General features: G+C 34.7%; 1 protein-coding gene across 1 annotated transcript; it reads left to right on the top strand.

Moving 5' to 3' along the window:
- Nucleotides 1-3,899: 3,899 nt before the first annotated feature.
- On the top strand, nucleotides 3,900-9,087 carry LOC136225683 (pre-mRNA cleavage factor Im 25 kDa subunit 2). The gene is made up of 7 exons (XM_066013793.1): nucleotides 3,900-4,203; nucleotides 4,677-4,722; nucleotides 6,813-6,906; nucleotides 7,039-7,112; nucleotides 7,534-7,620; nucleotides 7,743-7,853; nucleotides 8,569-9,087. Exons 1-7 carry the CDS (start codon nucleotides 4,085-4,087, stop codon nucleotides 8,638-8,640), a joined length of 603 nt encoding a protein of 200 aa, XP_065869865.1. The 5' UTR covers nucleotides 3,900-4,084; the 3' UTR covers nucleotides 8,641-9,087.
- Nucleotides 9,088-11,421: the final 2,334 nt, after the last annotated feature.

Here is an 11,421-nt window from a genome sequence, read left to right as displayed (position 1 = left end):
TTGCAAATTTGTGAGTGAATGGGTAGCGGAGCAGTTTATAAATTGGGAAGGGGGAGAGAAGCAGTTTCGAGTATTTGGAGGAACTGCATTAAACAACAATAACTAATTATATTTGCATACTTTTAGAAATTTACCAAATTCTACTGAAATCGGACATCCAAGATATCTATTTCTTCAATTGTGGCATTTATTTGATAGTTCTCCTTCATGGTGTTGTTGAACAGTAAGAACACAATTAGAGAGAGATATGGATCCGCAAAAGAAAATTCTAGGAAAAGACAGTAAATCCAATTAGGAGAGGAGGATGCAATGGGCAGAGAAGAAGAAGTTGAGCAAGGAAGTAACATAATCGAGAGAGGGCGAAGATTAAGGGAATGGGGAAGTAGCCGTTGAGAAGTTATCCATATAGGTTAGAATAAAATCATGGAAATTGGATGCGATGTGATAAAAATAAATATAATTCTAAAAAAAATTGAGAAAATTCCATGTCAGCAATTTGTAAGCATCTTTAAGTATATAGATAAATTAGGTAGAAAAAATAAAAATTAAATTAAAAGAAGAAATAAATAGAAAGAGAAATTAAAAAAAAAGACAAAAATACTTTAGTAATCATTTAGATTGTTTAACACCATTAATTAATTTGGGCTATTTTTTATTAACAAAATGAACCTCAATACCACTATTTGTCAAGTTTTGAAACACATGACTGTATTTGAAAATGACCGAAACCACATGATTTATTTTTGTACTTTCTAGTTATAATTATTATTAGTTTATATATAGGAAAAAATACGAAAAAAATACATGTGGTTTGCCCAATTTTCAAACAAAAGCATGTGGTTTAAAAATTTATAAATAAAGGTCTGTGGTATGTTTTATTTACAAAAAAAAGTATTACAATTACACAGTTAAGTTTTGATTATAACCAAACACATTTTTATCTTTTAAAAAAATTATTCTTACATATAAGCAAAACACAACACCCGAAAAAAAACTTCCTAAATCGAAACAATAAATAATATGGTGGAATTTTATGTTTTTTACAAATCTAACAATTTATGAACTAAATTGATATTTAAGTTCATTTTACACAGTTGCAATTTGATTTTAGAATCTATGTTTTGCAATATATAAATGTAACTGAAAAAAAATTAAAAGATGCTCTTATTGTCATCAATTACTTAAAAGTTTAATTTTAAATACTTTGTTTTGTAAAAAAAACATACTACATACCTCTGTTTACAAAGTTTTAAACCACAGACCTCAATTTACAAATAAGGCAAACCACGAACATTTTTTTCGTACTTTACCATATATATATATATATATATATATATATATATATATATATATATATAATAAATTTGGTATTAATTTCATTTCCGACAATTAAAGAATCAAACAATTTTTTATATGTAAAAAAACCCAAACAACTTTAAAGGATATGGTTTCCGTTTTCGGTTAAACCAAACAAAGTAAAAAAATAATTATTTCCATTCTGATTCTATCATATTGCGGTAATAATTCCAATTTTAAACCAAATGCACCCTTATTTTAATTCAGTCCAACTTAAGTTTAATGTAAATATAGCATATTAAGCTGAATTTTAGATAAAATAATTATATGTAAGCTAGGTCTGATCTAGGGATGGCAACGAGTACTCTACCTGCGGGTATCCGATACTACCCGACCCTAATGGGACTACTCGTACCCTGTATAAAAGGGTATGAGACGGGTATGTGATCAAAATCATTACCCGTTAGAGTAATGGGACGGGTATGGGAATACCCCCTAGGGTACCCGGTACCCGTTACCCGTCATAATTTTTTTATATATTAAAAAATATTATTACGTTTTAGATGTAAGATGTGAGATTTGAACACCAACTTTTTATTTTTCGACCATTAAATGATACCACTAAGCTACTTTATTTTTATTGATTACGGTTTAATTTGTTCAATTTATAGATGGATGATTTATTAAAATTATATTTATTAAATTTGTAATATTTTTTGCTTTATTTATTGATTTTTAACGGGTAAGGGTACCCGTGGGTACCCGTGAATTAAATGGAACGGGTATGAGATGCAAAATATATACCCGTTAAAATAATGGGAAGGGTATGTGTAATTAAAAAATAAACGGGTAAGAGTTTGAGATTGACACTACCCGTGGATACCCTACCCGTTACCATCCCTAGTCTGATCCAACCCATCAATAGAATAATAGTCACTAAAAAATCAAACAACTTTTTATATATAAAAAACCCAAACAACTTTGAATTGAAGGAATTGCTTTCTTTTTTTTTTTTTTTTTTTGAAACAAAAGATGATATTCATTCCTTAAATCGAATCAGCAACAATAGTCTCCTGCAACCAAACCGGGGCAGAAAAAGACACAAACTCGCTAGCATTGGACAGGGCATGTCGTGCAACAACATGAGCTCCCCTATTCGCTAGGCGTGGAGAGAAAGACACTTTATAATCGTGTCGACAACTTAACAAAGACTTACAATCCTGAATAATTGACCCATAAACTGACAAGTCTGGATCAGACGAATTGACACTATTAACTACAATTAACGAGTCACTTTCAAACAAAACATTAATACAATTGAGATAAATACACCAGTGCAATGCATCTCGTAGAGCTAATGCTTCAACTTCCCTGATATCTTCAATAAATGGGATTAGGCGGCTACGACAAGCCATAAAAGATCCATTGGATGATCTAAGTAAGGCTCCCACCCCACTTCGAGCCTCACCTTTAAAAGTAGCTGCATCACAATTGCATTTGACAAAGCCAAGAGGGGGGCGAGACCAACTAGTATCTCGTACCTGTGCCGCAGTCAGCCGCGGTGTGTGCTCATGGCTATGGGCAACCGTGCCGGCGGTTTCGGTTGCGTTGTTGGTAATGGTAAGGGGCGACCGGTACTGCGCAGGAGGACGGACAGGGGCCGGGACAACCACCTGAGGTCCCAGGATCGGTCGGTGCTGTGCGGTGAAGGCATCTACGTGGGCCGCTGAGTCCATAGGCGGATGATTGACAACAATCGGTAGATTCTTCAGCTGGGAAGGAATTGCTTTCTGTTGTCGGATTAAACTAAATAAAGTGAAAAAATATTTATTTCCATTCTAATTCTATCATATTCTGATTATAATTCAACCAAATACATTCTTATTTTAATTTAGTCCAACTTAAGTTTGATGTAAATATAATCTGAATTTTGGATAAAATAATTATATGTAAGTACGACCCGATCCAACCCATCAACAAAAAAAATGGTCATTAACATTGTACATTCAAAGGGTAAATTACACTTATGGCCACTGAACTTTACCCATTTTCATATTATAGCCACTGAACTTTATTTTTTCTCAGTATGGCCACTGAACTTTATAATTTTTAACACCGGTAGCCACTTAACGTCTGAACACGACCGTTGACGGCTAAAAATAAAAAATTCAAAGCGTTAATTATTTGGGTGCTGTTTGGTTAGAAGAGAGAAAATGAATTTTTAGAGAAAGAAAACTCCAAAAAATATGATTTTTGAAAATAAGAAATGTGGTTTCATGGTAAATATCGTTATGAAAAACTTTAATTTTTGAATATTTTCATTTTGAGATCTTTAACGATCGTTAACGGTCATTTTGAAAAATTAGTTAAAATTGAGTGGCAACCGGTATTAAATAGTATGAAGTTCAGTGGCCATACCGGGAAGAAATGAAGTTCAGTGGCTATAATGTGAAAAAAGGTAAAGTTCAGTGGCCATGGGTGTAATGTACCCTAAATTCAAATGTATACATCTCCTGATTTAGATCGAACGGCTGTAAACTAGTAGGTCACCGATACTTCCGCACCGCCCTGTTACTTGAGACAATTGTAGAAAACAAGGAATTAGCAAGACCGTGGTTGGTTCGAATTTTAATTGGCAAGTCGCCATTGCCACCCGGGATCCTGTTCTATTTCTTTCTCCGACTCAACATCCCGGAAAGTTTTGAATCTGACTTTCAAACCTGGGATAGGAAGAAATAAGCTTAGCTTGGAGAAAATTGATTAACTTCAGGCGCGAAGATAGAGTATAATGGTCAACTCATCGGTGGTGAACACCTATCCTCTGTCCAGCTATACATTCGGCACCAAAGAGCCAAAGATGGAGAAAGATACCTCCGTTGCTGATCGTCTTGCTCGCATGAAAGTCAAGTAACCTTTCTCTCACTCACTCTCTTTCGCTCGCTTTTTCACTTTTACTAGTTGAACTATTGAAAACCCTAGATAAACCTCCGCACTCTGTCTGATTCTGGAGGTAGATCACTGAAAGGAAACGTTTTGAATCTTTTACCATTGTGCTGCATTTCGTTTGTTCTTAGGTTAATGAAATACTGACAATAACTTCGACCTTAGTGCGGTTGTATTTGTAATTGATCAGTGGTTAGAAACCCTAGTTTTTGTTTCCCCTCGAATTCTACCTGGAATTGGGAACTCCATGTCGCGTTTGCATGTCGCACCGAGCAAAAAATGGCTTAACCTTCAACCTGGTTTCTTAGTTTGCTTCTGAAAAATCTTTCATTCAGTTTGACAACTTCGACAAACAATACTAGAAAATGTTAGGATGCGGTGGATCTCCTGCATAAATATGATCTGTATTTGATTATTCATGGGATTCTGTTTTATAGCTATATGAAGGAGGGGATGAGGACAAGCGTTGAAGCAATTTTACTGGTAAATGCTCATTTGATGTTCTTCAGTTATGTGTGTTAATAGATTTCAAGATGAACGTTATCCTATCAGTCCTTATTGCTTGCAGTTCACCTTATTGTTGAATTTGTGGTATTTTACATGTTAAATTGTGATGTATCTATTATATTTATTTGAAGTTTTGAATTTCATTTCATTATAGATGATTAAATTGACCGTCAGCCGTATTTTGTTTCTGAACAATTTGGCTTCTAAACAAAAAATTTAGCATTATGAGAAGAACTTTGAGGATGATTATGCTGTTGTATTTTCTTTTTGAAGAATCATTTATATAATCTGATAGCTATAAAAGGTGAACCTCTATAAACTTCTAGCTACTACTGTATTTTATTAGCATCTTGTTTTTTCTATCTAACTCAGGGAAATAAAAATTACAGTGAGGCTTGTGGTTTGTTACAGTCATGGAATGAAAGTTAATATAGTTTGCGACTCACATGTTGAGCTATCTTTGAGGTGGAATTATTTGTTATTTAGTACTGAAGGTGTATTGTTTCAATTGCACTATCCTCTCTCTTACACTCTCCACCTTCATTACCTAGTTGGATACCTGCGTTTCTGTTTTCTAAAACTTCACTTTGAGACAACTGTTAGATTTTCTTGAAAAGCTGAAAGACAAACAATCTTCTAATAATTTGTTTTTGTTGGGTTATGGTGTGTGATGTGTGTGATCCATTTGCCCCAGCCTATGGGTAGCCCATTATCTGTACTGGCCAATGATATAGATAGGGTCATGGGCTCAATTGCACTATCCTCTCTCTCACTCTCCACCTGCATTACGTAGTTGGATACCTGCATTTTCTGTTTGCTAAAACTTCATTCTGAGACAACTATTCGATTTTCTTGAATAGCAGAAAGATAAACAATCTTTGGGAAATTTGTTTTTGTGCGGTTATGCTATGTGATCAATTTGCCCGAGCCTACGGATAGCGCATTGTCTTTATTGGCCAATGATATATGGAGTCATGGGCTCAATTTAAATAGGGTTTAAATTTAAATTTTATTGTTTTATCCAGATTCCAGAACAATAATTATCTACATGAAGGCCTTCATTGGCAAATTTTCCAATTGATCAGCATGCCCATCTCCATGGTGTATTTATTACTATTAGCTAATCTTTAGTCCTTAGTAGGATGCTTTTATTTTTTTTAGTATGATCTATTTTAACGTGGATATTTCAGCAGAAGTTCTGTTTTTAACTTAGCAAGTTTATTTATCTCATATATTTTTGCCCAAAGCAAAAAATTATTCTCATTGCCTGTTCTTTCCTCTAAGAATCTTTTTTTTTTTTTTCAGAACTTTGACAAAGAATCACCTAGAAAAAATGTAATAGTTGGCTTTTGTAGGTTTGAAATTTGAAGATTGTGTTATGAACATCTGCCCCTAATATTACAAGTTCAAATGATTACAGAAATCCTTTTTCTCTTTAAGCCATAAAGTTATCTTTGCAAGGATTTAAAAAATAGTAATGTCAATTCAATTTGGCTATGTTCTCAAATAGTGGTTTTCTGTGATTTACGACCCTTCTATATATTATATTTTGCCAACGGGGGTTTGTTTCAAGACTCAATCAAATAGTTGGGCGTGATAGCGAGTGCACTATAATCTATAGGGTTTCATTCCTGTTACAATTCCTTGCATCTGTAGTAATACTATTCGCAAAATTCCAAACTTGTAGTTCTGAACTTTCTGTATATTATTAAAAAAGAAATACAATTTTTCAGTCTCAAGAATATGTTTTATGGCAATATTTTCACTTATTGAACATACTTTATATTTAGGTTAGAGTCCCGAATTGTTCAATTTGTCGATAATCATGTCTTGGCCTGTCTGGACTGCGATAAACTATAATTTGGATATTGTAAATGTATTGTATTTTTAGAATCAATTGTTCTTTGTGTTTTTGCTTCTTTCTTCATTAGATAACATGCTACTAGACTGATACTTCCAGATATGATTGTGGTTTCTTTGCATACTCTTCTTAGTTTGTGGAAATCATGGTCTTCAAGCCTCTTGTCTTTCTTTTGGCGTAATATAGATTGTTGGATTCCTTGCAGGTACAGGAGCATAATCATCCTCATATACTTCTTCTGCAAATAGGGAACACATTTTGTAAATTGCCTGGTGGACGACTAAAGCCAGGAGAGAATGGTACCACTTTCATTTTATTTCCTATTATGATCATAATGTCTTCCCTTCATTAGGATTGCGGAGGATTAATTTTCTTTTACATTATTCTTTGACATATTTTCATGTTGCTTGTAATGTCCATACACATGACAGAAATAGAGGGTTTGAAGAGAAAGCTTACAAGCAAACTTGGTGCTAATTCACCTGCTTTGGTGCCAGACTGGCAGGTATCATTTCCTCTCTTATCTCATTTTTTAGTGTAGGATATAAACAGGGACACTGTAAAGTGTAAACTGATGATTGTGGGTATATAACATCTTAAAATATCTACTGCAATCTGTGAACTGGAGATGAAAAATTGTAGATTTACATGTTGCTGATATTGTTATCGTATTTGATTAAAAGAAATTATGATTACCACCATTTTTTGTGGCTTCATTAGCATTTAATATGCTATTTAGTACAAGACAGATCTGCATATTCTCACAATCTTGATAGCAGGATGCAAGTTTGTATTGAGAACTTACCTTTTAAGTTTTAACCATCATTGAGTGGCATTTTTCTAAACTTTCCCCGAGTTCATTAGATTAAGTTGACTTTCAAATATCACCATTTTCTTATATGTTTATTTCTTATATTTTTGTGCAGATCGGCGAGTGTGTGGCCATCTGGTGGAGGCCAAATTTTGAGACCATTATGTATCCATATTGCCCTCCCCACATAACAAAGCCTAAGGTTAACTGAAGTGTGAAATTTTTTCACGCTGCTGTCTTGTTTGGGTTTTTTTTTTTTTTTTTTTTCCTTCATATTTTTGGTTAGATTGATTAACTACTTTTCACCTATTGTTGCTGATGCAGGAGTGCAAGAAGCTTTACCTTGTTCACTTGTCTGAAAGAGAGTACTTTGCAGTGCCCAAAAATTTGAAACTTCTTGCTGTCCCATTGTTTGAACTCTATGATAATGTGCAGGTAAGACCGTGCAGTATTGTCATATAATTTGAAATTTAATTCCAGTTCAACTGTTTATTTGTGATTTTCTGGTTTCAAGTGCTGGATTTGTTTTACATACCTTGTGTAATGAATTCAAACATTTTTAAGTTATGTAAAACGGGAGTAGTTAATGTATCGCAAAGATTTTTTGCATATGGCAAATGAGATTCTTTGTCCTTTATTTCCATTTTTACTCATTAGAAAGATGTCAGTGCATTTCTGTGTATCCTTACACCAGTTGTTAGCTGTCAAATGATCCTGATATTTCATCTAAGCTTATTGTTGACAGTTCAGTGTGCATTATCTGCTATTTACTTACTTTGTTTCTTCAAAAGCATGCCAGACAGTACAGTGGATTGTATAAATTATAATGCTTGATCCTTAATTAACGATCCTTCTTCACATCACACCCAGCATTACCTTTACCCTTCTTTAAAAATGGCATTGGAGCCTCTTGTCCAGAACTATTATGATTTTCTTTTAATGGATATTGATCAATTAATGCAACACTTACAATAGGGCTGTCAATTTGCGACAGAACAACACGATAGACAACCCCACCTGACACGACCCATTTGACACAATTATCACTTTTGTTGCATTTATACCAATATGTAAATTACACAACCCAATTATGACACGACAATCTATTTTGATACTCCCAACTTATAACACATTGCTTGCATGGTTGCAGAGATATGGACCTGTTATATCAACAATTCCTCAACAGCTTTCCAGATTCCAGTTCAACATGATTACTACATAAATTAAGGGTCGATAACAGGATCATATTGGATTCGAAGGCGCTACAGATAGTATAGGATGGATGAGAGAGATGATACTATGATAGTTTCTTAACAGAATATTTAAGTTCATGGTACTTAATGGACCTTTTAAGTTGGTTGGCCAGGGCTCAAAGTTTTGGCTGAATGGTAACATGCGCCATATCTTTCTAGTTGGTGGTGCTCAAATTTACCAGAGTGGATTTTGTGTATGTGTTTAGGGAAGTTCCCTCTTTCGTGAGATTCTGAGCCGGATAATTGTTTTAGGAATAGTAGCAACCGGTTGTGCTAGCATAAGCATCGCCTCGGCCTTTGCTGGGAAATGTCATTGCAGAATTGATGCTGTGCTGCAGTTTGTACTAGTAGTGAAAAATTGTAGAACTATGTTTTAACTTGTCTGTTTTCTTATGAGTAGTATGATTTATGGCTGAGGACATTTGTTCATGCTTGAGTTTCCAGTAACAGATATAATAACATTCGTTTTTCTCAAAACAGTACATTTCAAGTCGATAAACGAAGTTAAACATATTGTGCAGTTGGGACAATGTTATGCTCAAATGGAAGAGCGAAGATAATCTTACAGGCTAAATTAGTGAAACAGCTCGAGAAAAAAATATTCTCCAATTGTTTCATAAAACTCAATTGACATTGCACAGCATTTGAGACTGGTTTATCCAGATTTAAATGAGTAACGTTACAGGAAATGAATTTTATCCTTCAAAGCAACTCGGGGAATTTGAAGATTCTGATTTCTGTTTATGGATATGGTAAGGGCTATATTGCAAACCCTGCACAGTAATTTCTTTTTATTACTATTAGTTTTCATCTAAAACAGCCATTATAAAAATATTTTATAATCAGTAATATATTAAAATTTAGAATACAAGTTCCAAATAAAACCCAATAAATGCAATACAAACACACTTAAAAACCGTAAGTATATTTAAATGACGGCTCGTTGTTTGTGGCAGAGGGCGTGTGTGGATACGGAGCCAAAGGCATGTTCGAGGTTAAAATTGTCGAGGCCATAGCACTACGACAGAGTATTTTATTATCTAAGTAAGAAGTTGCTTGAGATTCTGTATTCAATAGTATAAAAACTTGCCCCACCATGATCTGGTTCACAAAAAAGTTGAGGCATTATTTTCAATCCTACCATATCGAGGTAGTAGGCAAAGTAGATCCATGCAGTATATGTGCACAACTCCCTCATTGGTTGGGAATCCCTCAAGATGATGCTTTGTTGTCAGAATTTGATGTTAAACAAATCAATAAGAAGGTCATTAAGGAAAGTAGTGGCTGGATTCTTAGCAAATCAGCCAATTGAGACGGACTATGTACAAATTTTAGCATTCCCGACTGAGCAACTTAAGATGGACTCTAGTCTTCGGTAGGGAAGTAAACAAACAGGAGCAATCATAGTTGTGATAATTGTCACCTGTGAAGGCAAAATTATTCCTTTGTCAAAGAGGGTGGAGTTCCTAGTAACAAATAATGCGGCTGAGCGTATGAACTGTATATTTTTAGATTTGAGGCTCTTATTAACTTGAAACGCATGCTGTAAGGGTAATCATAGATTCCCTATTGATCATATGACAAGCACAAGAATAATGGGAAATTCGTGAGGAAAGCCTGAGTCAATTGACGTTTGGCTTGAGTGAACCAACGACCTTTGACTCAACCCCATCTTCTTGCTTTCACTACTTCCACTCAATAAGTCAAGCTTGTTGTTAGCCTTCTCCAAAATAACGCTGAGCCTTTCGCACATATCCAAAATTATCCTAGACAAATTGGTAATGGCTGCAACAGTATTGGAGAATTACCCTCCTTGTGTCGAGTTGGAGAGATGAAACCCGGATCATATGCCATTGAAGAAGTGTGGAGAGCTCCTTCTATTTGTTCAGTTTGTCTTGTGTTACCATACACAATTTATGCATCATGAGGCGCAACAACAATCCGATCTTTCAAATTTTTTTTGGCGGCATTGTTGTTGTCCCACCGAGTGTGCCAAAAATATTATTTTGCCTTTTGTTTCCTGCAACGCTAGCGTTTTTAGATATTTTATGGGAAACCCCCAAAAGTTGTTAAATCTAATTTCTTAAATAAAACTGATTGTGTTAAAACCAAAAAGACATAAAAATTTCAAATTGGCAAATAATTCTACTAAAAAGATTCATTAAAATAACAATGCATAGACGCACTGCACCTGATTCCAGCCGTACTGATATAGTGCAGAATTGGACAAGACCGCCTGCAGGTTCTTGAAGATCAATTGTGACGCTGCAGTTTTTGGTTCTGCGAGTCGGGGTGGCTTGGGAGCACTTCTTCGGTCCTCTTGAGGATGTGCGTATGTTGGAGGCCTTGGCATTACGTGAGGCTATATTTTGGGCCGTTGAGTTAAATTGCATAAACGTTCTGTTTGAAACTGATTCCCTCTCAGTAGTTAATAGCATTTATTATTTCGGATCCTACCTTTCAGATTATGGTTCTATTATCCAGGATTGTAAAATTATTTTCGGTACGAGACACGATTTCAAAGTGTCTTTTATTCCGCGTCTAGCGAATAGGGGTGCCCATGTCGTTGCACGACATGCCCTTTCCAATACTAGCGAGTTTCTTGCTTTTACTGCTCCACGCTGGTTGCAGGACATTATTTGTTCCGATTTGATTCATTGATTTATTGATTCCTTATTCCCAAAGAAAATAAAATAAATAACAATGCCCAAATAAATTGAACTAGTGAGAAATAATTTGAGACTTGAAAA

The sequence above is a fragment of the Euphorbia lathyris genome, chromosome 1, assembly GCF_963576675.1.
Source record: "Euphorbia lathyris chromosome 1, ddEupLath1.1, whole genome shotgun sequence".
Classification (NCBI taxonomy): Eukaryota; Viridiplantae; Streptophyta; class Magnoliopsida; order Malpighiales; family Euphorbiaceae; genus Euphorbia; species Euphorbia lathyris.
Note: the sequence above shows the minus strand (reverse complement) of the source record. Positions and strands in the feature narration are given on the sequence as shown.

Bases quoted from the DNA above. Each gene is read 5' to 3' on its own strand.
- LOC136225683 (XM_066013793.1), top strand. From the start codon at position 4,085: ATGGTCAACTCATCGGTGGTGAACACCTATCCTCTGTCCAGCTATACA. The intron at 4,204-4,676 runs GTAACCTTTCTC...TCTGTTTTATAG, and splicing joins CTTGCTCGCATGAAAGTCAA to CTATATGAAGGAGGGGATGA. The intron at 7,621-7,742 runs GTTAACTGAAGT...TTGCTGATGCAG, and splicing joins CCCACATAACAAAGCCTAAG to GAGTGCAAGAAGCTTTACCT.